Source organism: Oenanthe melanoleuca, unplaced genomic scaffold (assembly GCF_029582105.1).
Source record: "Oenanthe melanoleuca isolate GR-GAL-2019-014 unplaced genomic scaffold, OMel1.0 S089, whole genome shotgun sequence".
Lineage (NCBI taxonomy): Eukaryota > Metazoa > Chordata > Aves > Passeriformes > Muscicapidae > Oenanthe > Oenanthe melanoleuca.
Window position 1 is genome coordinate 20,529 of NW_026612738.1, and position 25,046 is coordinate 45,574.

The following is a 25,046-nucleotide window of genomic DNA, read 5'->3' on the forward strand; positions in this document are numbered from 1 at the left end:
CCCAAATGGACAAGCTAGAGTTCCCAGAAGGTTCATGGAAGTGGTCTGAAGGTTGGAACATTTCTGCTATGCAGAAGGACTGATGAGTTTAGCTCTTTGAGCATGGAGAAAAGATAACTGTGTGTAGACTTTTCAAAGTTGGGGTTTTTTTCTGTTTTAATTTTCTGATGAACTTTTAGGAAATATGGACAGAGCTCTTTATACCAGGGCCAGTGGTCATAGGATAGGAGACAACTGTTGTCAGTTAAAAGAAGGGAGGTTTTGATTAAAGAATGCTTTAAATATAGGTTGTGAGAAAACAGAATGTATTGCCTAAAAGTGTTTATGCCTCCAACATTCAAGCCTGACAGAATTTGTTCCTGCTTATGGTAGAGGTGTGGATTAAATGACCTTTAAACAATAGTTAAGTTGAAAAGGTTGTGTAGCTCTGTGAAGGACTTAGCATTGTTTTGCACTTACCATTGTCTGGCGCTCCCACACGGATATGAAAACGAAATAAGTCACATGAGTCCGAAAGAGTAAAGGTTATTCTGCTAACTTGCCATAGGATATGCTTGCATTGCTTTAGGCTGATCTATATCCCAAATTAATTCATCCCAGATAATGAAAGCACAATTGAAGACATGTGGCAAAGTGTGAGAAAGGTCTTGAGGTGTTCCCTATATTATCGTTTATTGCTGCTGTAGATGTGCAGTGATTTTACTGAGACCGGCTGAATTCCTTTCTTTACGGCCCTGCCATTAATATTTGCTTCTGACTGTTCAATGTGACTCTGAATTACCAAAATATGAGTATTTGTCTAATACAGATACTCAACTGTGACGGACAAAAGACTCTCTAAATATTTAAAGTTTGAAAGTGTATGTTTATTCAGCGTGCGCAGCAGCGTGAGGTAATCCTCTAATACGGACTGAAAATCACAGGTGATCACAAAGTCTATTTATTAGCAAAGGATTTAAACAAATACATATTCATAATAACAACCCCTCCCATCCCCCGCTTCTTATGGTAATTAGCTTGAATAGCTATTAAGAATGCGTAATTGACTTCTTAAATTACGTCTGGGGTCATTTTCATGGGGAGGCGTCTTAAAAGGAGGAAGTAAGGGCAGTCTTCCTCACCTTAAACTCATGACCTTTTCTATCAATGACAATACTAATGATTTTTGGTATAGTCCAGTTTTGCAAAGAATGGGTTTCTGGTTGCATTGTCTATGTTCTTTTGGATCTGCTCACTAGTTTCGACTTTTACCGTTGTAAGTGTAGCTGAGCAAACATGAAATTACAGACAATCAATTATTTAAGATTCAAATAACTAATCCCTTCTAATTTCTAACTTTTAATTATTCTCAGCAAGGTAACTAAAATTCTAATTTTCTAAGTTAAGTGTTTCAACTCAAAAGAATTCCCTAAAAGCATCCGACTGCACACCTCAGATAGAAACACCTCGGAGTGGATATAAGCAAAAGCTTCTACGCTCGGTTTTTGCAGTAGACGAGAGAGCCCGGAGCCGGTGCCGGCGCTGAGCCCCGCCCAAAGCCGGGCCCCCTTGAGCGCGGCCGTGCGGCGGCTGCAGTGGCGCGGCGGCGCCTCCGGGTGTCGCTGTTGGCCGCCGCCGCCGCAGCGTCCTGCCCCCGCAGGCTGCTCGCTCGCCCGGCGCCGGCCAGAGCGGCAGCGGCAGCGGCAGCAGCAGCGGCGAGAGGCGGCGAGAGGCGGCGAGAGGCGGCGAGAGGCGGCGCTTGGCGGGGAGCAGCGGCGTCCGAGGCGGCCCGAGCGGGCTGGCTGCGCTGCCTGTGAGCGGTGCGTGCGGTGTGTGGCGAGAGCGGCTGCGAGGGAGGCAGGGCAGCGGCAGGAGGCAGGAGCTTGGCGAGCTGTGGCGGCAGAGAATGGCGGTGAGGCGGCGGCAGAGGCTCGGGCCGGGCGGCGGGCGAGCGCTGCTGGGCGCGGTGCTGCTGTGCGTGTGGTGGCGGGCGGCGGCCGAGCGGGTCCGCTACGCCATCCCCGAGGAGCTGGGCAGAGGCTCGCTCGTGGGGCCGCTGGCGCGGGACCTGGGGCTCAGCGCGGACGAGCTGCCGGCGCGCAAGCTGCAGGTGGCGTCTGCCGGCAAGAAACAGCTGAAATACTTTACTGTGAATGAGGAGAACGGGAACCTGTACGTGAACGAGAGGCTGGACCGGGAGGAAATGTGTGGCGAGTCAGCGACCTGTTCTGTCAGCTTCGAGGTGCTGGTGCACAACCCGCTGAACATTTTCCACGTCGAGGTAGCCATCGAGGACGTGAACGACAACTCCCCAGTCTTCAGCAAGTCTTCTGTGGAACTGGAAATCTTGGAATTGACGCTTCCTGGTGCTCGCTTTCCCCTGGAGATGGCCCGAGATTCAGACGCAGGAAGTAATTCCATGCTGACTTACCAACTCAGCAACGACTCTCCATTTTCACTGTCAATGAAAGAAAAGCCAGGTGGAAAGAAGCAGCCGGAATTAGTGCTAGAGAGGGCGTTGGATCGGGAGAAGCAGAGCTCCTTTGAGTTGGTGTTGACAGCAGTAGACGGCGGAGAGCCTGCCAGGTCCGGGACAGTGCAGGTTCTCATCAACGTCACAGACGCCAATGACAACCCACCCGTGTTTAGTAAAAGCGTCTACGAGGCGAGAGTGGCGGAGAATCTGCCGGCGGGATCTCCCGTGCTGCAGGTGCGGGCCACAGATGCGGACGACGGCTCCAATGGTAGAGTGTACTACTCCTTCGGTAACGTCCCGGATGGAGTCCGCTTGTTGTTTACTGTCGACAGCGAGAGTGGCGAGATTAGGAGTGCTGGTGCCCTCGATTTCGAGGAGAAAAATAAATACGTTTTTGGCTTAGAGGCTACTAACGGCGGTGGGCTCACCGACCATTGCGAAGTGCATATCGACATCACCGACGAGAACGACAACGCGCCCGAGATCACCATTCTGACACTTTCGAGCCCGGTGCCCGAAGACGCGCCGGTGGGCACCGTGGTGGCCCTGCTGAACGTAAAAGACCCAGATTCCGACGAGAACGGTCAGGTGTCGTGCGAGCTGTTGGGCGAGGCGCCGCTGTCTATCGTGGCGTCGCCGGGCGGCTCGTACAAGGTGGTGACGGCGAGCGCGCTGGACCGCGAGCAGGCGTCCGAGCAGCGCGTGACGGTGGTGGCCCGGGACCGGGGCAGGCCGGCGCTGTGGAGCAGCACGGAGCTGGTGCTGGAGGTGTCGGACGTGAACGACAACGCGCCGGTGTTCGAGGAGGCGGCGTACAGCGCGTACGTGGCGGAGAACAACGCGGCGGGCGCGCTGGTGCTGCGCGTGCAGGCGCGGGACGCGGACGCGGGCGCCAACGGGCGCGTGAGCTACTGGCTGGCGGGCGGCAGCGCGGGCGCGGCGGGCGCGGCGCCGCTCGTGTCGGTGGAGGCGCGGAGCGGCGCGCTGTACGCGCAGCGCTCCTTGGACTACGAGCAGTGCCGCGAGTTCTGGGTGGCGGTGCGGGCGCAGGACGGCGGCGCGCCGGCGCGCAGCTCCACGGCCACGGTGCGCGTGTTCGTGCTGGACCGCAACGACAACGCGCCGCGGGTGCTGTGGCCGGCGGCGGCGGCGGCGGCGGCGGGAGAGGCTCCGGCAGCGGCGCCGTTCGAGGTGGTGCCGCGCTCGGCCGAGGCCGGCTACCTGGTGGCCAAGGTGGTGGCGGTGGACGCGGACGCGGGGCGCAACGCGTGGCTGTCGTACGAGCTGGTGCAGGCGTCGGAGCCGGCGCTGTTCCGCGTGGGGCTGCACAGCGGCGAGGTGCGCACGGCGCGCGCCGTGTCCGAGCGGGACGCGGCCAAGCAGCGAGTGGTGGCCGTGGTGAAGGACCACGGGCAGCCGGCGCTGTCGGCCACGGCCACGCTGCACGTGGTGCTGGCCGAGAGCTTGCAGGAGGCGCTGCCGGAGCTGAGCGAGCGGCCGGCGGGCGCCGAGGCGGCGGCGGCGGCCGAGCTGCAGTTCTACCTGGTGCTGGCGCTGGCGCTGCTGTCGGCGCTCTTGGTGCTGAGCGTGGCGCTGGCCGTGGTGGCGCGGCTGCGCCGGGCCGGGCCGCCCGCCGTGCTGCGCTGCCTGGGCGCGCAGCGCTTCTCGCTGGCCGGCGCCGCCTTCCCGGCCGACTTCTGCGAGGGCACCTTGCCCTACTCCTACAACCTGTGCGTGGCGGCGCCGGCCCGCGCCGTGCCCGAGGCCGCTTGGCCGCCGCCGCCGCCGGTGCCCGTGCTGTCGGCGGAGCAGCTCCTGGGCGTGGATGAGTGCGAGAAACCGAACCCGAACAGCAGCGCCGTCACGGGTGATCCGTATGCCGACCAGGACGCACCGCAGGTCTGTAAAGACGAGCGCTTTCCCCTCTGATCCTTTCCCCAATGGCGTGGTAGAGGTAGTACGCTCATGAGGGCTGCTTTTTATTTTCTGAGTCTTTAACTGTCCGTTTGCGCTCTCCGTAAACACATTCAATAGTTCCATCTCTAGTATTTTTCTCTTCTTCTAACCTTCACAAATTGCAGTTTATAGGCAAATCAGTTTTTAGACATGTGTTGTCATTGGCAAGTTCTTTCCCTTCTGTTTCTGGTGAGTAGAATGTATATAGAGCTTTTAAACTCCTCTCATTCATCCCATATTCTGGCTCAAATTAGTGGCTTTCCGTAGGGAAAGAAATGTTCGTTGAATTGCTTGTGGTAGTAAGAGGCGGATCCTTATTGCGTAGAATGAGACGTGGATGAGGAGCTTGGATTTGAGAGCTTTCCTTTCCGACAGTTTTTTGACTTTTATTTGGTGGAGGAAAACTCTCTGGGAAGTGTTGTTACGGTGTATGACTCCAAAGGGAAGGCTGTATGTGGCTCCATGAATTAGGAAGTTCCACTGCGTGTATTTGTTTCCGTCTTTTGATTGATGTCTTCTGTAGAAATATTACTCTACCGAGTTGGGTGAAATTAGAATCTCAAAAATCCTGCATAACTGAGTGCTCAGAGTAGGGTTCTGTGTCGGTTCACCGCCGGTGCTCAGTAACTATGTAAGGAACAATTCCGAAATCATAATCATAGAATGGGGAGCAATGCAAGCTTTTTTATGGTAATCGAATGTGCGGGTGCAAAGTAAGGACCGTCCCTGCAGTGTGGGATTCGGGGATTGCGACTGTTCACCAGTAGTTTCCCTGGGCTGTAATACTGTTTTGTTCTGTGGAAAGCCTAAAGAAAGAGTTCTTCAAACACGAGTAGTATAAAAGCTTTGTGGAGGAATTTGTTCTTCCGTACTCATGCAATACAAGTAATGTTTTTTGCAATGTAATGTTAAGAGATTTATTTCCTGGTGATACCACTACAATAAAAACAATTCCTCTTTTGCTGGAAATAAGAATACCACGGGAAGCGTTTGCTTCTCCATGCTCGTCATCAGCTGGAAGATCAAGCAGAGATCAGCAGGTGGAAAGCAAAATGTGTCTGGCTACCGAATCACTCCAGCAGCCGCCCGTGAACCAGGCAGGGCGGGCAGCGCTCGGTGTTGCAGTGCCGGGAGGAGGCTGCGGGCGCCGCTGTTGACCGAGAGGAGCGAGAGGAAACTCGGAGCGCTGCAGCCCCGCCCGCTGTGGACATAATCGCTCGGTTGCTCGGTGCCTGGCTTGGCGGCGTGCTGTCTGTGATAGTCCTCGCTCTGCGGAACCGGGCTGAACGAGACGGACGGGTCGGCAGAAGCAGCTCAGTGCAGGAGCTCGAATCGCGTTTCGGTGGTGGGGAGCTGCTCTCGCTGCTGCGGTGTGGAGCAGTGCAGACGTGAAGTGGAGGGACTCCCGGGAGGAGCGACTCGGCTCCAAATCTGCGCCGAGAAGCTGCAGGCCGTGTTGCGGACTAGGAGGTGCCGTGGAGGAGATGTGCGCGGCGGGGAGGGTCTGTGGCCAGGGGCAGCGAGCTCTGCTCTGGGTGATGCTGCTGGCGGCTTGGGAGGCGGCGTGGGGGCAGCTGCGCTACTCGGTGCCCGAGGAGATGCCCAAGGGCTCGTTCGTGGGTGACGTGGCCAAGGACCTGGGGCTGCAGCTGCCGGATATCCGAGACGGCGGCGTCCACATTGTCTCCCAAGGTAGGACGCAGTATTTCTCTCTGCAAGGGAAGACGGGGCATTTAGTGACGACGGAGAGGATCGACAGAGAGCAGCTTTGCCGGATGGTGCAGCAATGCGTGCTGCGCTGTGAGCTGATAGTGGAGGGGGAAATGAAGTTTTATGAAATCGAAGTGGAAATCACGGACATTAACGACAATGCGCCCAACTTCCGAGAGACAGAAACAGAATTAAGAGTGGGCGAGATGACAGCCCCGGGGTCTCGGTTTCCCCTTGCTGAGGCTCACGACCCGGACTCGGGATTGAATTCCCTGCAGAGCTACGAGCTGAGCGGTGACGAGCACTTCTCGCTGGCCGTGCAGGCTGGCCCCGGCGGCGATCAGCGTCCTGAGCTGGTGCTGGCGAAGGCACTGGACCGGGAGGAGGCGGCGTTTCACGAGCTGGTGCTGAGGGCGATGGACGGCGGCGATCCGGCACGGACGGGCACGGCTCGGATCCGAGTGACGGTGCTGGATGCGAACGACAACGCGCCCGTGTTCAGCCAGGCGGAGTACACGGTGCGTGTGCCCGAGGACGTGCCTGTGGGCTCAACACTCGTAACTGTAACCGCGGCTGATGCCGACGAGGGTCCGAACGGACAGGTGAAATACACCTTGAAAAAAGTTTCCGACATTGCGTCGGATATTTTTCGTCTGGATTGTGAGACTGGAGAGATCACACTATTGAGAAGTCTGGACTTCGAGGAAGGCGACTCATACGAATTGGAGGTACAGGGAAGAGACGGTGGAGGCCTTTTCGACACTGCAAAAATCGTGATCTCCGTCACAGACGTCAACGACAACATGCCAGAAATTTCGGTGAGGTCGGCGATTAGCGAAATATCCGAGGATGCTCCGTCGGGGACAGTTGTAGCCCTTCTACATGTGCAGGATGGAGACTCGGGGGCCAACGGCGAGGTGCGCTGCTCTCTCGACGAGGATGTCCCGTTCCGGCTGCAGAGCTCCCACGGCAGCTACTACAGCGTGGTGACAGCGAGAGAGCTGGACCGAGAGCAGGTGTCGGAGTACAACGTGACGGTGCGGGCGGCCGACGGCGGGTCGCCGGCGCTGCAGAGCAGCGCGGTGCTGGCGCTGCGGGTGCTGGACGTGAACGACAACGCGCCGGTGTTCGCGGAGGAGCGCTACAGCGCGCGGCTGGCGGAGAACAACGCGGCGGGCGCGCTGGTGCTGACGGTGCGCGCGACGGACGCGGACTGGGGGCAGAACGCGCGCGTGCGCTACCGGCTGTCGGAGGGGCGGGTGCGGGGCGCGCCGCTGTCGTCGTACGTGTCGGTGCAGGCGGAGACGGGCGCGCTGTACGCGCTGCGCTCCTTGGACTACGAGCAGGTGCGCGAGCTGCGGCTGTGGGTGCGTGCGGAGGACGGCGGCGCGCCGGCGCTGAGCAGCAACGTGTCGGTGGTGCTGCAGATCGTGGACGAGAACGACAACGCGCCGCAGGTGCTGTACCCGCCGGCGGGCGCGCTGCGGGCGGGCTCGGGCTCGGGCGGTGCGTGGTCGGGCGTGGAGCTGGCGCCGCGCTGGTCGGAGGCGGGCGCGCTGGTGGCCAAGGTGGTGGCGGTGGACGCGGACGCGGGCCAGAACGCGTGGCTGTCGTACGAGCTGGCCAAGGCGACGGAGCCGGGGCTGTTCCGCGTGGGGCTGCACAGCGGCGAGGTGCGCACGGCGCGCTCGCCGCTGGCCCGCGACGCGGCGCGCCAGAGCCTGGTGGTGGTGGTGAAGGACCACGGGCGGCCGGCGCTGTCGGCCACGGCCACGCTGAGCGTGGTGCTGGCCGAGAGCGTGGCCGAGCTGCTGGCCGAGCTGGGCAGCGCGGCCGACGAGGCGGCGGCAGAGCCGGGCGAGCCGGCCGTGAGCCTGACGCGCTGGCTCGTGCTGGCCGTGGCCGCCGTGTCCTGCCTCTTCGTCGCCTTCCTGCTGCTGCTGCTGGCGCTGCGCCTGCGCCGCTGGCGCCGCCAGCAGCTGCTGCCGCCCGCCAGCGGCGCCTTGCGCGGCGTGCCCGTCTCGCACTTCGTGGGCATCGACGGCGTGCGCGCCTTCCTGCAGTCCTACTCGCACGACGTGTCGCTCACGGCCGACTCGCGCAAGAGCCAGCTGCGCTTCTCGGCCGGCGGCAGCTGCTGCGACACCCTCCCGGCCCGGCCGCTGCCCGACGAGCCCGCGCCGCTGCTCGGCGACGAGGATCCCGCCGGCGCCATCCCCGTGGATCCCGCCGCTCCCTCGGTGAGTTTCTCTGTTCAGATTTTCTCTACGACACTTTCTCCTGCTCTTATCTTTCCTCGCCTTGTCCTCTGGCTTGTTTAGGAGATTTTGCTTCAAAGAAAAGTTTCCTTCCGTGACGTTCTCAAGGATTGTGCCTGTTGCTGTCGTTCTGTGATCTTGTGGTCCTCAGCTTTCCAGTTCTTGAAGAAAGATGGAGGTAGAAGGCTGCTATTGGGAGGCTCTTCATTGGAATAGAAGTTTTGGTATTGACTAGGTTCCAGGTATTTTTCCCCTATCTGACATGTGCTGTGCAGAATCTTTGCTCCTGTTAGTATTAGATCTTCTGATTTGATGCATTATGTAGAAATTCCCCATTTTAGCAGGCTCATGTGTCTTCCGCACAGCACATGTGCTTGAATAAGTTGAGTGGGTCGAAGAAAATGGTGATGGCTTTGCGTGGATCTTCTGTGGATGTTGTTCTCAGCCTATATACTTCTGCATGATAGATAGTAGAGTTCAGCAGGCAAAGTCTTTGCATCATCCACGCTTTGACCTTTGTCCCACATGGAGGATTCGGTCAGGAAACAAGTGGTCCTTGATGATTTCTGTTTGGATGTTATGAAGATGAAGTTGTGTCTGTTTGTAAACCTGTGGGTGGCTGGATGTGCCGGAAGAATGGCGGCACTTCTTTGTCTCTTTCTTGATTTTATGATAGAGCAATGTCAAATGCAGCTGGATGAGCCTTGGCTATAAAATATTTAGCATGGCAAGGGAATTACCTAGATGGGGAGGGGGAGATTCAGGGTGCAATGGAAGAATATAAGTTAGGATGAATTCCCCCAGTGCAGATATTCCCTGACTCAGTCTCTCATGGAAGGCTGCTCAGCTTTTCCTTTCAGACCTGTGAAGTCTCTTCACAGAATTTCATTGAGCAGGAAAATGTGGCTTCCATGGTACAGAGATGTAAAAATATCTGTGTGGAACTGGTGGTGGGGAGAAAAATGGCCAATGGAACTTGGCCTCTGCTGTCACATGTTCATAGGATATATGGGTGAAAGAACACCGTGGATGATGTGAAGGGTTGGAAATTCGAGTCTTGTGAGCTGTCTGTGAATGTCTGCTGAAAGACTCAAGGGAATGTTTTTCTGTGTTTCCTGTCCAGTTCCTATGTCTAGTATGAAGCATTGTGAGATTTTGTTTCTCAAATTAGTTGTCTAGCAGATCTGTATTCCAGAAGCATGGAGAACCCTGTAAAATTCTTACTATGTATTTGCATGTCATTATAATTGTGTAATTTAAAAATTTAATTGTTTAACTTCTGGAAGATGTCATATGGGAAGAGCAAGAGATGTATTCAGTGACTATAAACAACGCTATTGATCATCTGCTGTGAGTTACAAAACCCAGAAGAGTGTTGTGGGGTCTTCAATTCTGCAGGTGTTAACCTTCTGTCTCACTCTTCTGATGATCTGGAGATGGTTCTTTCCTGTTTATAGATGAAAAGAGAGACTTTCATAGACAGGGTCCTTTAAAATGTCTCTGTACTAAATTCTTTTTCTTGTCCCATGGCTAGGACAACAAATTAAATATTGTCCATGGTAAGGAGATATTATCTGTGCAACTTTCCTTTTGGTAGAGTCTCTCTAAATTCTGAAGATTGGTGATAACCATGTGAGCTGTGAAGTGTTAGAGTGTTGGGGGTGTGGTGTGTGGGGAGACCTGGCATGTGTTTTGTTCATCCTCTGGGCTATTCCTGGCCTTATGAAAGTAAATCAGCATGAGCCTTATGATTTATATTGTGTGGTTTGGACTCAAATGGTCTAGTTTGGGTTCCATATTCTTTTGCATCAAGAGTGGAGTCATCCATGTTGTGAGGAGTCCATGTGCTGAAGAATGTGGATGTTGCCTTTGAACTGACTCTTGGGTTGCTGGGTCTTTGACTGAGCTGATAATAATTTATGACCTATAGTGCATTTTCCACTTATTCAAATAATGGGGAGGAACAGAATAATCTTAGGGTAGATGCTTGGGATTTGAGAAGCTGTGCACACAGCTTTTCTTCGAATGATGTCTGTGTGCAAAATTTGCTATGATGTTGTGTTTGGACAGAGAGAAGAAGTCTGTCTATCCAGATCCAGGTCCAGTGCTGGATTTCACTCTGATATAGGTGAAAATTAATTAATGAATGGTGTCTGTTTGTCCCATAAGTTAGGTGAATCCCACATCTGTGCTTCCAAGCTTTTTATTTCTCTTCCTATGCAAGGAAATGACTGTCTGGGATCCATGTAGTGAGCTCCTGTGTGAGGGCTCTTGTGAATCAGTTACAATCGAGTTTCCTGTGTTGTGTACACAGTTGGCGCAATCTGAAATGTGAGGCCATGATTGATATTTTTCTGGTGTTTTCCCATTCGTACCTGGGTTGATTAAGGTTTTTATGATAGTAGGCTTGGGTTGGGTTGGGTTTCTTTGTTTGTTTTCTTTTTGTTGGTCAATGAGTGTAGTCGATCCTCATTGTGCTTGGCAGTCCTGTAATCTCCAAAACATATAACTGTCCCTTAAGGAGAGAATCTCTCATCCATACCTTGAAGCCGTACATGTAATCATAGACTCATGGAAACATAGACTCATACAATGGTTTATATTGTAAAGGACCTTAAAAATCATCTTGTTCCAATTCCTCTGCCATGGGCAGGGGCATGATCCACCAGACCAGGTTGTTCAGAGCCCCACTCAGCCTTAACTAGAATATTACATTAAGAAACTACCACTTCATAAATATATGTTTCCCCAACGTGTTGTTTTCACTCTCGCTAATGTACAGCCACACTTTTGGTATAGGTTGATGGTGAAACTAAAGGCTGTGAATGAAGAGTGAGGAGGATGAGAGCTCAGTTCTGTGTCAGGGAAATCGGTAAATCAGTTTGGGTTTGGCTGAAGATGGTTTGATTTCATGGCTGGTGCCAAGGCCAGTGCCAGTTATGCTCTGTTCTGATCCCAGTTTCTCTGTCATGAAAGACAATGACATTCCTCCAACCATAACATTTTCCACGATAGCTGTTTTTATAGAACCCTAATCCTGGGCTAGAACAGCTAATTAATCCTGTGTGAAACCTCCATTATCCATCTATATCTGTCTGCAACATGGTGATCTAGAGTTTCTTCAGAGTTGTAATTCCACTTTCATTCAGGCCTTTGTTTCCAGCAAGGTTGCAACTCCTTTTCTCTGTACTGGTCAGTACTTTTAAATTTGTAACAGTGACTGCTGATTTTCAGCAAATCCATTCCTACCCACCTAGGAAAGAACTGTATATGTGGGGAATAGGACGAATAGGAAGCAGAAGCAATAAGGGAATTTGGTGTACTTTGTCAGAAGAATAACTTGCAAAAGAGGCTGATGAAAAGCTGTTTAAAAGCTCTTTAAAATGATGGTTAAATAGTCGTGCAGGGTGAGCAGGCCCCGCAGTAGAAGAAATAGGTGAGAAAACTAATTCTCCATATGACCCCCCCTATCCTATTCTCCAGCCTAAGTGTTTAAGGCCTCCCTTGCAGCTTGAGACATCAGAGACTTCCAGGCGCTCTCTGGGATGAATTTTAAGGTGTGAAAGAAAGGCCTAGAAGACTTCACTGTGTGTATCTCTGCCAACATTTTCTCGTGCTTCCTTGCCTTATCTGATTCATGTTGGTTTTTTTTGTTTTTTTTTTTTTTTTTCTTTTCCCTTGATTTACTCTGTAGGTGGGTATATTCACTACTATCAAGAACCTATCTTTTTTATCAGTGTGTGTTCTGTTATTGCCTCCTTTAAATTCAGTTGGAGTGGAAGGCAGGAGATATGAGAGTTACTCTGAGTTCTGTTGCTGTTGGGAGAAATAGATGTAAATATGACTTTAGTAGACATTGAAACTTGGTGAAAAAGGGTGTGTGATGAAGACAGGGAGGAGATTCCCTTCAAGCCAATGGTTTGATCAGCCAATCTCCATTAGATGACTGCTGATCTTTTAGTATGGTTATTTATCATTTGTGTGCTTTAGAATCCCTCACTTCCTTATCATAATGGTGGTGAGCAAATGCACCTTCTTTCTTGGTGTGCCTGTAGGACATTAACATCTCATGATAAATGTGACCAGTGAGGAGAGACAAGCAAAACCTTCCAGTTGCATGGCAGAGAAGAAAAAGAAGGCAGGGGAGCTCAGTGTGTGAGGCTGGAGAAGAACTCGTTCATTCCCTTGCTCGTCATGTGTCACAGATAACACAAGGCTGTGCCTGATGGAGTGTGGTGTGATTTGAGTTGCTTCAGCAGGGCAAGTGAGACCTACAGGATGTTATGGCATGTGTTAATTTCTCTGTGTTTCTATTTCTTGCATTACTTGTTATGAGCTCAAGCTCAGTATGTCTGATCTTATGGGGAAGGTCTCCTTTCTACCAATTTTTGGAGTGCAGGTGCAGTTCCCACACACATGTGGGATGTTTACAGCTGTAAAGAGGAAGGGTCCATCAGCACATGTGTGCTCCCCCAGGAACATTTTGTGTGTAGTGTAACAGTGCAGAAGCATCTCTGCTGCAGTCCTCCAAGTGCAGAGCGGCCACCCAGCCCAGCCAAGGTTTCCATGAACAGCCCAGGGGCCAGTGGGAGAACGTGTGCAGTGTCCCCCACATCATCATCCAGAAGAACATTCTGGGCAATCATCTGGAGGCTGTGAAGTGGCTGAGGAACAGGCTGGAGAGTCACCTGCGAAGAGTTACAGACAGTGGCTCAATGTGCAGGTGGAAATCAGTAACTTGTGTTGTCTCTCAAGGGTCCCTCCTGGGACCAGTACTTTCCAGTAGTGACCAGTTTAGTACCTCCATGGACAATGGGGTTGAGTGCACCTTCAGACTGTCACCTGAAAGGTTGTCACCTTTCAGCTGACACCAATTTGAGTTGCTTCACGAGATGGCAGAGATGCCAAGGAGGGATGGGCTGGAGAAGTGGCCCCGTGCAAACATCCTGGAGTTGAACAGGGGGAAGGGCAAGGTCCTGGACCTGGCTTAGCGCAGCCCTCAGTTTAAACAGAGAGAAGGGGAGAGGGAACAGCTTTGCAGAGAAGTACTTGGAGTTCTTGGTGGCTGATAAGATGGGACATGAGCTGCCAATGGGCACCTGCTGCTCAAATTGTGTCCTGCACTGCATAACAAGTAATGTGCCCAGCAGGTCCAGAGAGGTTCTTCACCCGGTCTAAAATCTTTTTGTGAGAGCGTAGACTGCATGAAGATATTGTACCAATATCCCAAATGGGCATGCTAGAGTTTCCAGAAGGATCATGGAAGTGATCTGAGGGTTGGCACGTGTCTGCTATGCGGAAGGACTGAGAAGTTTAGGTCTTCAAGCGTGGAGAAACAATATCTGTCTGTAGATTTTTCAAAGTTTTTTTTTTCTACTTAAATGTACTCATAAGCTTATAGTAAATAAGGACAGAGCTGTTTTTAACAGGGGCAGTGGCTGTAGGACAGCAGAAAACTATTGTCAGTTAAATGGAGGGAGGATTTGATTAAGAAAATGTAGGTGGTGAGAATATAACATATTGCCTAAGGAAGATTTGGATATGCCTCCAACGTTCAAGGGTCCAGAAATTGCTCCTGCTTGTGATCGAGGTGTGGATTAAATAGCCTTTAAGGAAAAGTTTACATTGGAAATGGAAAATATTGTTTAGCTATGTGAAGGACTCAACATTGCTTTGCACTTTCCATTGTCTAGCACTTAGATATGGAGATGAAAATGAAATAATTTACATGAATCAGAAACTAAAGAGTAAAGGTTAATCTGCTGTGTTGGCACAAGGGTTGCTTTCATTGCTTTAGGCTGATCGGTATCCCACATTAATTCATCCCAGATAATGATAGAACAAATTAAGACGTGACAAATTGCGAGAAAGCTCTTGAAGTCTTCTCTATTATCGTTTCTTGCTTCTGGAGATATGCAGTGATTTTAATAAGGGCAGCAGAATTGCATTCCTCACTGCCCTGCTGTAAATATTTGACTGTGACTGTTCAATGTGACTCAAAAGAATGCCCTAAAAGCATCGGACTGCACATGTCAGGCAGAAATTGGAGTAGAATTAGAGAAGAGCTTATGCGGTCGCGGTTTGCAGTGGAGGGGAGAGCCCGGAGCCGGTGCCGGCGCTGAGCCCCGCCCAAAGCCGGGCCCCCTTGAGCGCGGCCGTGCGGCGGCTGCAGTGTCGCGGCGGCGCCTCCGGGTGTCGCTGTTGGCCGCCGCCGAGCGGCGCTGGAGCCGCCGCCGCCGCAGCGTCCTGCCCCCGCAGGCTGCTCGCTCGCCCGGCGCCGGCCAGAGCGGCAGCGGCAGCGGCAGCAGCAGCGGCGAGAGGCGGCGAGAGGCGGCGAGAGGCGGCGCTTGGCGGGGAGCAGCGGCGTCCGAGGCGGCCCGAGCGGGCTGGCTGCGCTGCCTGTGAGCGGTGCGTGCGGTGTGTGGCGAGAGCGGCTGCGAGGGAGGCAGGGCAGCGGCAGGAGGCAGGAGCTTGGCGAGCTGTGGCGGCAGAGAATGGCGGTGAGGCGGCGGCAGAGGCTCGGGCCGGGCGGCGGGCGAGCGCTGCTGGGCGCGGTGCTGCTGTGCGTGTGGTGGCGGGCGGCGGCCGAGCGGGTCCGCTACGCCATCCCCGAGGAGCTGGGCAGAGGCTCGCTCGTGGGGCCGCTGGCGCGGGACCTGGGGCTCAGCGCGGACGAGCTGCCGGCGCGCAAGCTGCAGGTGGCGTCTGCCGGCAAGAAGCAGCTGAAATACTTTACTGTGAATGTGGAGAACGGGAACCTGTATGTAAACGAGAGGCTGGACCGGGAGGAGATGTGCGGCGCATCTGCGACCTGTTCTATCAGCTTCGAGGTGCTGGTGCAAAACCCGCTGAACATTTTCCGCGTCGAGGTAACCATCGAGGACGTAAACGACAACTCCCCAGTCTTCAGCAAGGCTATTTTGGACCTCGACATTGGTGAATTAATCCATCCCGGTGCTCGTTTTCCGCTGGAGATGGCCCGAGATTCGGACGTTGGAAGTAACTCTCTGTTGACCTACCAGCTCGACAGCAACCCTTTCTTCACGTTGGCCTTAAGGGAGAACCCTGATGGAAGCAAGCAGCCGGAATTGGTACTGGAGAGAGCCCTGGACCGAGAGAAGCAAAGTTCCATTGAGTTGGTCCTGACAGCAGTTGACGGCGGGGAACCTGCGAGGTCCGGGGCTGTTCAGATTCGGGTCAATGTAACAGATGCCAACGACAACCCACCCGTGTTCAGTAAAAGCTTCTACGAGGCGCGAGTGGCGGAGAATCTGCCGGTGGGGTCGCTGGTGCTGCAGGTGCGGGCCACAGATGCGGACGCCGGATCTAACGGGAAGGTGTCCTACGCCTTCAGCAACGTTCCAGGGGCCATCAGCGAGTTGTTCGCTGTGGACAGAGAGGGCGGCGAGATCAGGACGGCGGGTGCCCTCGATTTCGAGGACATGAGTAAATACAGCTTCGGTCTGGAGGCAAGGGACGGCGGGGGGTTAGTGTCACACTGTACGGTCCAAATAGACGTCACGGATGAGAACGACAACGCGCCCGAGATTACGATTCTGTCGCTTTCGAGTCCCGTGCCCGAAGACGCACCGGTGGGCACCGTGGTGGCCCTGCTGAACGCAAACGACCCGGACTCGGGAGAGAACGGTCAGGTGTCGTGCGAGCTGTCGGGCGAGGCGCCGCTGTCGATCGTGGCGTCGCCGGGCGGCTCGTACAAGGTGGTGACGGCGAGCGCGCTGGACCGCGAGCAGGCGTCCGAGCAGCGCGTGACGGTGGTGGCCCGGGACCGGGGCAGGCCGGCGCTGTGGAGCAGCACGGAGCTGGTGCTGGAGGTGTCGGACGTGAACGACAACGCGCCGGTGTTCGAGGAGGCGGCGTACAGCGCGTACGTGGCGGAGAACAACGCGGCGGGCGCGCTGGTGCTGCGCGTGCAGGCGCGGGACGCGGACGCGGGCGCCAACGGGCGCGTGAGCTACTGGCTGGCGGGCGGCAGCGCGGGCGCGGCGGGCGCGGCGCCGCTCGTGTCGGTGGAGGCGCGGAGCGGCGCGCTGTACGCGCAGCGCTCCTTGGACTACGAGCAGTGCCGCGAGTTCTGGGTGGCGGTGCGGGCGCAGGACGGCGGCGCGCCGGCGCGCAGCTCCACGGCCACGGTGCGCGTGTTCGTGCTGGACCGCAACGACAACGCGCCGCGGGTGCTGTGGCCGGCGGCGGCGGCGGCGGCGGGAGAGGCTCCGGCAGCGGCGCCGTTCGAGGTGGTGCCGCGCTCGGCCGAGGCCGGCTACCTGGTGGCCAAGGTGGTGGCGGTGGACGCGGACGCGGGGCGCAACGCGTGGCTGTCGTACGAGCTGGTGCAGGCGTCGGAGCCGGCGCTGTTCCGCGTGGGGCTGCACAGCGGCGAGGTGCGCACGGCGCGCGCCGTGTCCGAGCGGGACGCGGCCAAGCAGCGAGTGGTGGCCGTGGTGAAGGACCACGGGCAGCCGGCGCTGTCGGCCACGGCCACGCTGCACGTGGTGCTGGCCGAGAGCTTGCAGGAGGCGCTGCCGGAGCTGAGCGAGCGGCCGGCGGGCGCCGAGGCGGCGGCGGCGGCGGCGGCCGAGCTGCAGTTCTACCTGGTGCTGGCGCTGGCGCTGCTGTCGGCGCTCTTGGTGCTGAGCGTGGCGCTGGCCGTGGTGGCGCGGCTGCGCCGGGCCGGGCCGCCCGCCGTGCTGCGCTGCCTGGGCGCGCAGCGCTTCTCGCTGGCCGGCGCCGCCTTCCCGGCCGACTTCTGCGAGGGCACCTTGCCCTACTCCTACAACCTGTGCGTGGCGGCGCCGGCCCGCGCCGTGCCCGAGGCCGCTTGGCCGCCGCCGCCGCCGGTGCCCGTGCTGTCGGCGGAGCAGCTTCTGGGCGGGGATTCGTGCGAGAAGCCAAGCCTGAGCAGCAGCGCCGTTTTGGGAGAGCTGCCAGCCGACCCGGACGCACCGCAGGTCTGTAAAGGTTAGCGCTTGCGCTCTTAGCAGTGAGAGTTTCTAAACCTTCATCCTCCTTTTCCTCTGTTTCCCTGTGGTGTGTCCTGGAACGCCGGGGCTTCCACTCTCCTTCCATGGTTACAGTTTCTGGTTCAGGTTAGTCATTTTGACTACCTCCCCTATTTCTATTTGTTGTTGGCTTTTTTTCCTTCTTTTTCTTGTTCCGCAACTTGATATAGTTGACCTCTTTGTCAGCTTGGTTGTTCATAATATTTCTATGTAGGACAGACAAAGGAATCATTCTTGTGTCTCCATGAATCACTAAGTTACCTCTGGTTCCTAGCTCTCTTTTCCTCCCATGATTTGTAGGCATGCTGCTGTAGAATTGTCAGCTTTGTTAAGGGTGACTGTTATTTTCGAGGAATTATTTCTCCTATGCCAATGGTTCTGCTGCGCTGTTTCGCATGTAGACGCTGTAGATTGCTCCTCCCCTGTGAATATTTCCTGCTTCTGCTGTGTGCCTTTCCATCTTTTGAGGAAGGCTACTACCAAAATGCTGGGATGGAAAGACTTTATCCAGGCCTAGTTTTTCTCGATCTTTGTAAAATTTTTTCCTTAATCTACAGGATGGGTTTGTCAATTCCTTTCACAGAACGCAGCTGTTTAGTGGCAGACTTCTGTTTAAGTAATTATTGTTTGGAGTAGTGTTTCCTTTCCCCTGAAATGTATGTGTTTTTGCCATGAAAAATTGTTCCTTCATGATGATGTTGGACAGTTATGTTCTGGTGTTAGAATTTTTCAGAACGGGGAGCCTAAACCGAGTAGGTTATTTATTCTAGGATTCCAGGCATTGTTTCTCTCTGCAGATATTTTTCTTCTGATTTTCTGTTTATTTGGTTTGTTAGTATTAGTTTTTTAGGGTTTTTTCCTCTCTTTTTCAGTCACAGTAGTACTTTCTTGTATTGAAGGAAGTAATGAAGGTGCGGATTAGGATATTGAGAGAAAAAATTCACAGGTTTAGGCTCAGTGATGAGATTCTTGCCGTTCTACTTCTGGTGAGTAAAATATTAGAAGTGTTTCGAAACTCCTCTTGTGTTTCATCACACATTCATCTTTAGGCGAAAATATTTGTCTACGAATATCTTCTGAATTTTTAGGTGTTACTTTACTCCATAAATTAAAATGCTTCTTCATCTGTATTTCCGGAAGTGATGTACTTGGACCTGGTTTATATTTGGACAAAACCCCGTCGGTTAATGCTCATGAGATGTTGGGTTCCCAAAAGAAAGTGTGCGGCGATCCCTGAAGAGGAATTTACAGCTTGTTCCTCTGTTATGTGCCTTCCCATCTTTTGAGGCGTTGAGGAAATGGTTACGATTACGGGATTCCTTTTGTCCGGTCTTTATGTAGCTGGAGCTCAGCAGTGTAATGGAATTCCCAAAAGCAAAAAGCTGTGCTTTGCACTTCAGAGTCTATTTTCTGTTTGTCTGCTTCTTGTCCCATAGAGACATTTGCTTTATGCTGGGTTTTGGGATTATTTTGGAGTGGATCATCGAGTTCCTTTTCATAGTTGCTGCTTTCTAGGAAAGCACTGTGTAATCGTGTAATGCGTATAATCACGAGCTGTCGTGTGCATTCTGATATTGGTGGGGTTTGGTAGACTAGTGTCATTGATGATGGTAAATCGTGATGCCATCTTGGTTTGTACAAAGGCAGAGGCAAAGTAAATCAAGCAAGAAAGCCTCAAAAGCTGTGGCATTCGTGTTAGAAATTGGGGATTTAAACGAATAGGGGAAGAGTTGTAATATTCTGCAAGTCCTATTAAAAGAAATTCATGATAAACCTGCCTTTCAAGGATATTTTCGATGTGGCAAATGCGGAAGAATCGAAGTAGTGCTCTAATGGAGGCCTGATCGCGACCAGCTAAAGGCTAGAAGAGATCTGCTGGAGAAAAGCACAAGGCACAAGATCCCCGCAGAACGGGACCCCACGGCTCAGTGACGGCTGTGCCGCCGCCGAGAGCATCCCGTGTGCGAGGCGAGGCGGGCAGCGCTCGGCAGCGCTCGGTGCTGCAGTGCCGGGAGGAGGCTGCGGGCGCCGCTGTTGACCGAGAGGAGCGAGAGGAAGCTCGGAGCGCTGCAGCCCCGCCCGCTGCGGACATAATCGGTCGGTTGCTCGGTGCCTGGCTGGGCGGCCGAGCGATCTGCGAGAATCCCCGCAGTGAGAAGAAGTGCTGAAGGGAAACGGAGGGACTCCTGGGAGCGGCCGAGAGAGGCGAGTCTTCTCCAAATTAGCTCCGAGAAGCTGCAGGCCGTGTTTCGGTGCCGGCGGTGCCGCGACACAGATGTGTGCGGCGGGGAGGCGCTGGGGCCGGCGGCAGCGAGCTCTGCTGTGGGTGATGCTGCTGGCGGCGTGGGAGGCGGCGTGGGGGCAGCTGCGCTACTCGGTGCCCGAGGAGATGCCCAAGGGCTCGTTCGTGGGTGACGTGGCCAAGGACCTGGGGCTGCAGCTGCCGGAGATTAATGACCGCGGTGCCCGCATTGTCTCCGGAGGTAGGACGCAGTATTTTGCTCTGCAGAAGAAGACGGGACATTTAGTGACGACGGAGAGGATCGACAGAGAGCAGCTGTGCGAAAGTGTGCAGCAATGCGTGCTGCGCTGTGAGCTGATAGTGGAGGGGGAAATGCAGGTTTACGGAATCCAGGTGGAAATTACGGACATTAACGACAACGCGCCCACCTTCCGTGAGGCAGAAACAGAGCTGAGAATGAGTGAGATGACAGACCCCGGTGCACGGTTTCCCCTGCCAGATGCTCACGACCGGGATTTGGGTCAGAATTCCCTGCAGGGCTACGAGCTGACTGGTGACGAGTACTTCTCGCTGGCCGTGCAGTCGGGCCCCGGCGGCGATCAGCGTCCCGAGCTGGTGCTGGCGAAGGCGCTGGACCGGGAGGAGGCGGCGTTTCACGAGCTGGTGCTGAGGGCGATGGACGGCGGCGATCCGGCACGGACGGGCACGGCTCGGATCCGAGTGACGGTGCTGGATGCGAACGACAACGCGCCGGTGTTCAGCCAGGCGGAGTACACGGTGCGTGTGCCCGAGGACGTGCCCGTGGGCTCAACTCTCATAACCGTCCTGGCCACGGACGCAGACGAAGGGTTAAACGGGCATATGAAATATTCATTTAAAAAAATCACAGAGAAGGATTCTCAGATTTTTCAGCTGGACAGTGACACGGGAGACATCAACCTTTTGCAAAGCCTGAACTTCGAGGAAGGAGATTCTCACGAACTAGAGGTGCAGGCACATGATGGGGCAGGTCTTTTTGACACAACGAAAGTCGTGGTCACTGTGACAGATGTGAACGATAATGTGCCGGAGATTTCTGTCCGTTCGGCCCGGAGCGAGGTCTCCGAAGACGCCCCACCGGGAACTGTCGTGGCCCTGCTGCACGTGCAGGACCGGGACTCTGGACCGAACGGTGCCGTGCGCTGCTCGCTCGAAGGGCAAGTCCCCTTCCGCCTGGAGAAGTCTTTTGACGATTACTACCGTGTGGTGACAGCGAGAGAGCTGGACCGAGAGCAGGTGTCGGAGTACAACGTGACGGTGCGGGCGGCCGACGGCGGGTGGCCGGCGCTGCAGAGCAGCGCGGTGCTGGCGCTGCGGGTGCTGGACGTGAACGACAACGCGCCGGTGTTCGCGGAGGAGCGCTACAGCGCGCGGCTGGCGGAGAACAACGCGGCGGGCGCGCTGGTGCTGACGGTGCGCGCGACGGACGCGGACTGGGGGCAGAACGCGCGCGTGCGCTACCGGCTGTCGGAGGGGCGGGTGCGGGGCGCGCCGCTGTCGTCGTACGTGTCGGTGCAGGCGGAGACGGGCGCGCTGTACGCGCTGCGCTCCTTGGACTACGAGCAGGTGCGCGAGCTGCGGCTGTGGGTGCGTGCGGAGGACGGCGGCGCGCCGGCGCTGAGCAGCAACGTGTCGGTGGTGCTGCAGATCGTGGACGAGAACGACAACGCGCCGCAGGTGCTGTACCCGCCGGCGGGCGCGCTGCGGGCGGGCTCGGGCTCGGGCGGTGCGTGGTCGGGCGTGGAGCTGGCGCCGCGCTGGTCGGAGGCGGGCGCGCTGGTGGCCAAGGTGGTGGCGGTGGACGCGGACGCGGGCCAGAACGCGTGGCTGTCGTACGAGCTGGCCAAGGCGACGGAGCCGGGGCTGTTCCGCGTGGGGCTGCACAGCGGCGAGGTGCGCACGGCGCGCTCGCCGCTGGCCCGCGACGCGGCGCGCCAGAGCCTGGTGGTGGTGGTGAAGGACCACGGGCGGCCGGCGCTGTCGGCCACGGCCACGCTGAGCGTGGTGCTGGCCGAGAGCGTGGCCGAGCTGCTGGCCGAGCTGGGCAGCGCGGCCGACGAGGCGGCGGCAGAGCCGGGCGAGCCGGCCGTGAGCCTGACGCGCTGGCTCGTGCTGGCCGTGGCCGCCGTGTCCTGCCTCTTCGTCGCCTTCCTGCTGCTGCTGCTGGCGCTGCGCCTGCGCCGCTGGCGCCGCCAGCAGCTGCTGCCGCCCGCCAGCGGCGCCTTGCGCGGCGTGCCCGTCTCGCACTTCGTGGGCATCGACGGCGTGCGCGCCTTCCTGCAGTCCTACTCGCACGACGTGTCGCTCACGGCCGACTCGCGCAAGAGCCAGCTGCGCTTCTCGGCCGGCGGCAGCTGCTGCGACACCCTCCCGGCCCGGCCGCTGCCCGACGAGCCCGCGCCGCTGCTCGGCGACGAGGATCCCGCCGGCGCCATCCCCGTGGATCCCGCCGCTCCCTCGGTGAGTTTCTCTGTTCAGATTTTCTCTACGACACTTTCTCCTGCTCTTATCTTTCCTCGCCTTGTCCTCTGGCTTGTTTAGGAGATTTTGCTTCAAAGAAAAGTTTCCTTCCGTGACGTTCTCAAGGATTGTGCCTGTTGCTGTCGTTCTGTGATCTTGTGGTCCTCAGCTTTCCAGTTCTTGAAGAAAGATGGAGGTAGAAGGCTGCTATTGGGAGGCTCTTCATTGGAATAGAAGTTTTGGTATTGACTAGGTTCCAGGTATTTTTCCCCTATCTGACATGTGCTGTGCAGAATCTTTGCTCCTGTTAGTATTAGATCTTCTGATTTGATGCATTATGTAGAAATTCCCCATTTTAGCAGGCTCATGTGTCTTCCGCACAGCACATGTGCTTGAATAAGTTGAGTGGGTCGAAGAAAATGGTGATGGCTTTGCGTGGATCTTCTGTGGATGTTGTTCTCAGCCTATATACTTCTGCATGATAGATAGTAGAGTTCAGCAGGCAAAGTCTTTGCATCATCCACGCTTTGACCTTTGTCCCACATGGAGGATTCGGTCAGGAAACAAGTGGTCCTTGATGATTTCTGTTTGGATGTTATGAAGATGAAGTTGTGTCTGTTTGTAAACCTGTGGGTGGCTGGATGTGCCGGAAGAATGGCGGCACTTCTTTGTCTCTTTCTTGATTTTATGATAGAGCAATGTCAAATGCAGCTGGATGAGCCTTGGCTATAAAATATTTAGCATGGCAAGGGAATTACCTAGATGGGGAGGGGGAGATTCAGGGTGCAATGGAAGAATATAAGTTAGGATGAATTCCCCCAGTGCAGATATTCCCTGACTCAGTCTCTCATGGAAGGCTGCTCAGCTTTTCCTTTCAGACCTGTGAAGTCTCTTCACAGAATTTCATTGAGCAGGAAAATGTGGCTTCCATGGTACAGAGATGTAAAAATATCTGTGTGGAACTGGTGGTGGGGAGAAAAATGGCCAATGGAACTTGGCCTCTGCTGTCACATGTTCATAGGATATATGGGTGAAAGAACACCGTGGATGATGTGAAGGGTTGGAAATTCGAGTCTTGTGAGCTGTCTGTGAATGTCTGCTGAAAGACTCAAGGGAATGTTTTTCTGTGTTTCCTGTCCAGTTCCTATGTCTAGTATGAAGCATTGTGAGATTTTGTTTCTCAAATTAGTTGTCTAGCAGATCTGTATTCCAGAAGCATGGAGAACCCTGTAAAATTCTTACTATGTATTTGCATGTCATTATAATTGTGTAATTTAAAAATTTAATTGTTTAACTTCTGGAAGATGTCATATGGGAAGAGCAAGAGATGTATTCAGTGACTATAAACAACGCTATTGATCATCTGCTGTGAGTTACAAAACCCAGAAGAGTGTTGTGGGGTCTTCAATTCTGCAGGTGTTAACCTTCTGTCTCACTCTTCTGATGATCTGGAGATGGTTCTTTCCTGTTTATAGATGAAAAGAGAGACTTTCATAGACAGGGTCCTTTAAAATGTCTCTGTACTAAATTCTTTTTCTTGTCCCATGGCTAGGACAACAAATTAAATATTGTCCATGGTAAGGAGATATTATCTGTGCAACTTTCCTTTTGGTAGAGTCTCTCTAAATTCTGAAGATTGGTGATAACCATGTGAGCTGTGAAGTGTTAGAGTGTTGGGGGTGTGGTGTGTGGGGAGACCTGGCATGTGTTTTGTTCATCCTCTGGGCTATTCCTGGCCTTATGAAAGTAAATCAGCATGAGCCTTATGATTTATATTGTGTGGTTTGGACTCAAATGGTCTAGTTTGGGTTCCATATTCTTTTGCATCAAGAGTGGAGTCATCCATGTTGTGAGGAGTCCATGTGCTGAAGAATGTGGATGTTGCCTTTGAACTGACTCTTGGGTTGCTGGGTCTTTGACTGAGCTGATAATAATTTATGACCTATAGTGCATTTTCCACTTATTCAAATAATGGGGAGGAACAGAATAATCTTAGGGTAGATGCTTGGGATTTGAGAAGCTGTGCACACAGCTTTTCTTCGAATGATGTCTGTGTGCAAAATTTGCTATGATGTTGTGTTTGGACAGAGAGAAGAAGTCTGTCTATCCAGATCCAGGTCCAGTGCTGGATTTCACTCTGATATAGGTGAAAATTAATTAATGAATGGTGTCTGTTTGTCCCATAAGTTAGGTGAATCCCACATCTGTGCTTCCAAGCTTTTTATTTCTCTTCCTATGCAAGGAAATGACTGTCTGGGATCCATGTAGTGAGCTCCTGTGTGAGGGCTCTTGTGAATCAGTTACAATCGAGTTTCCTGTGTTGTGTACACAGTTGGCGCAATCTGAAATGTGAGGCCATGATTGATATTTTTCTGGTGTTTTCCCATTCGTACCTGGGTTGATTAAGGTTTTTATGATAGTAGGCTTGGGTTGGGTTGGGTTTCTTTGTTTGTTTTCTTTTTGTTGGTCAATGAGTGTAGTCGATCCTCATTGTGCTTGGCAGTCCTGTAATCTCCAAAACATATAACTGTCCCTTAAGGAGAGAATCTCTCATCCATACCTTGAAGCCGTACATGTAATCATAGACTCATGGAAACATAGACTCATACAATGGTTTATATTGTAAAGGACCTTAAAAATCATCTTGTTCCAATTCCTCTGCCATGGGCAGGGGCATGATCCACCAGACCAGGTTGTTCAGAGCCCCACTCAGCCTTAACTAGAATATTACATTAAGAAACTACCACTTCATAAATATATGTTTCCCCAACGTGTTGTTTTCACTCTCGCTAATGTACAGCCACACTTTTGGTATAGGTTGATGGTGAAACTAAAGGCTGTGAATGAAGAGTGAGGAGGATGAGAGCTCAGTTCTGTGTCAGGGAAATCGGTAAATCAGTTTGGGTTTG

The 25,046-nt window shown here is 54.1% G+C and overlaps 4 protein-coding genes across 4 annotated transcripts; all 4 read left to right on the forward strand.

The window, feature by feature from the left end:
• The first annotated feature begins 1,707 nt into the window (after positions 1–1,707).
• Positions 1,708–5,803, forward strand: LOC130266566 (protocadherin gamma-B5-like). Its single transcript, XM_056515821.1, has 2 exons — positions 1,708–4,354; positions 5,513–5,803. Exons 1-2 carry the CDS (start codon positions 1,886–1,888, stop codon positions 5,801–5,803), a joined length of 2,760 nt encoding a protein of 919 aa, XP_056371796.1. The 5' UTR covers positions 1,708–1,885.
• A 59-nt stretch (positions 5,804–5,862) lies between these two features.
• LOC130266567 (protocadherin gamma-A10-like) lies at positions 5,863–8,545 on the forward strand. Its single transcript, XM_056515822.1, has 2 exons — positions 5,863–8,361; positions 8,531–8,545. Exons 1-2 carry the CDS (start codon positions 5,896–5,898, stop codon positions 8,543–8,545), a joined length of 2,481 nt encoding a protein of 826 aa, XP_056371797.1. The 5' UTR covers positions 5,863–5,895.
• Positions 8,546–14,574: 6,029 nt separating this feature from the next.
• LOC130266568 (protocadherin gamma-B5-like) lies at positions 14,575–17,360 on the forward strand. The gene has a single exon (XM_056515823.1). The coding sequence runs from the start codon at positions 14,874–14,876 to the stop codon at positions 17,358–17,360; it is 2,487 nt and encodes an 828-aa protein (XP_056371798.1). The 5' UTR covers positions 14,575–14,873.
• An 868-nt stretch (positions 17,361–18,228) lies between these two features.
• LOC130266570 (protocadherin gamma-A5-like) lies at positions 18,229–22,321 on the forward strand. Its single transcript, XM_056515825.1, has 2 exons — positions 18,229–22,137; positions 22,307–22,321. Exons 1-2 carry the CDS (start codon positions 19,672–19,674, stop codon positions 22,319–22,321), a joined length of 2,481 nt encoding a protein of 826 aa, XP_056371800.1. The 5' UTR covers positions 18,229–19,671.
• The last annotated feature ends 2,725 nt before the right edge of the window (positions 22,322–25,046 follow it).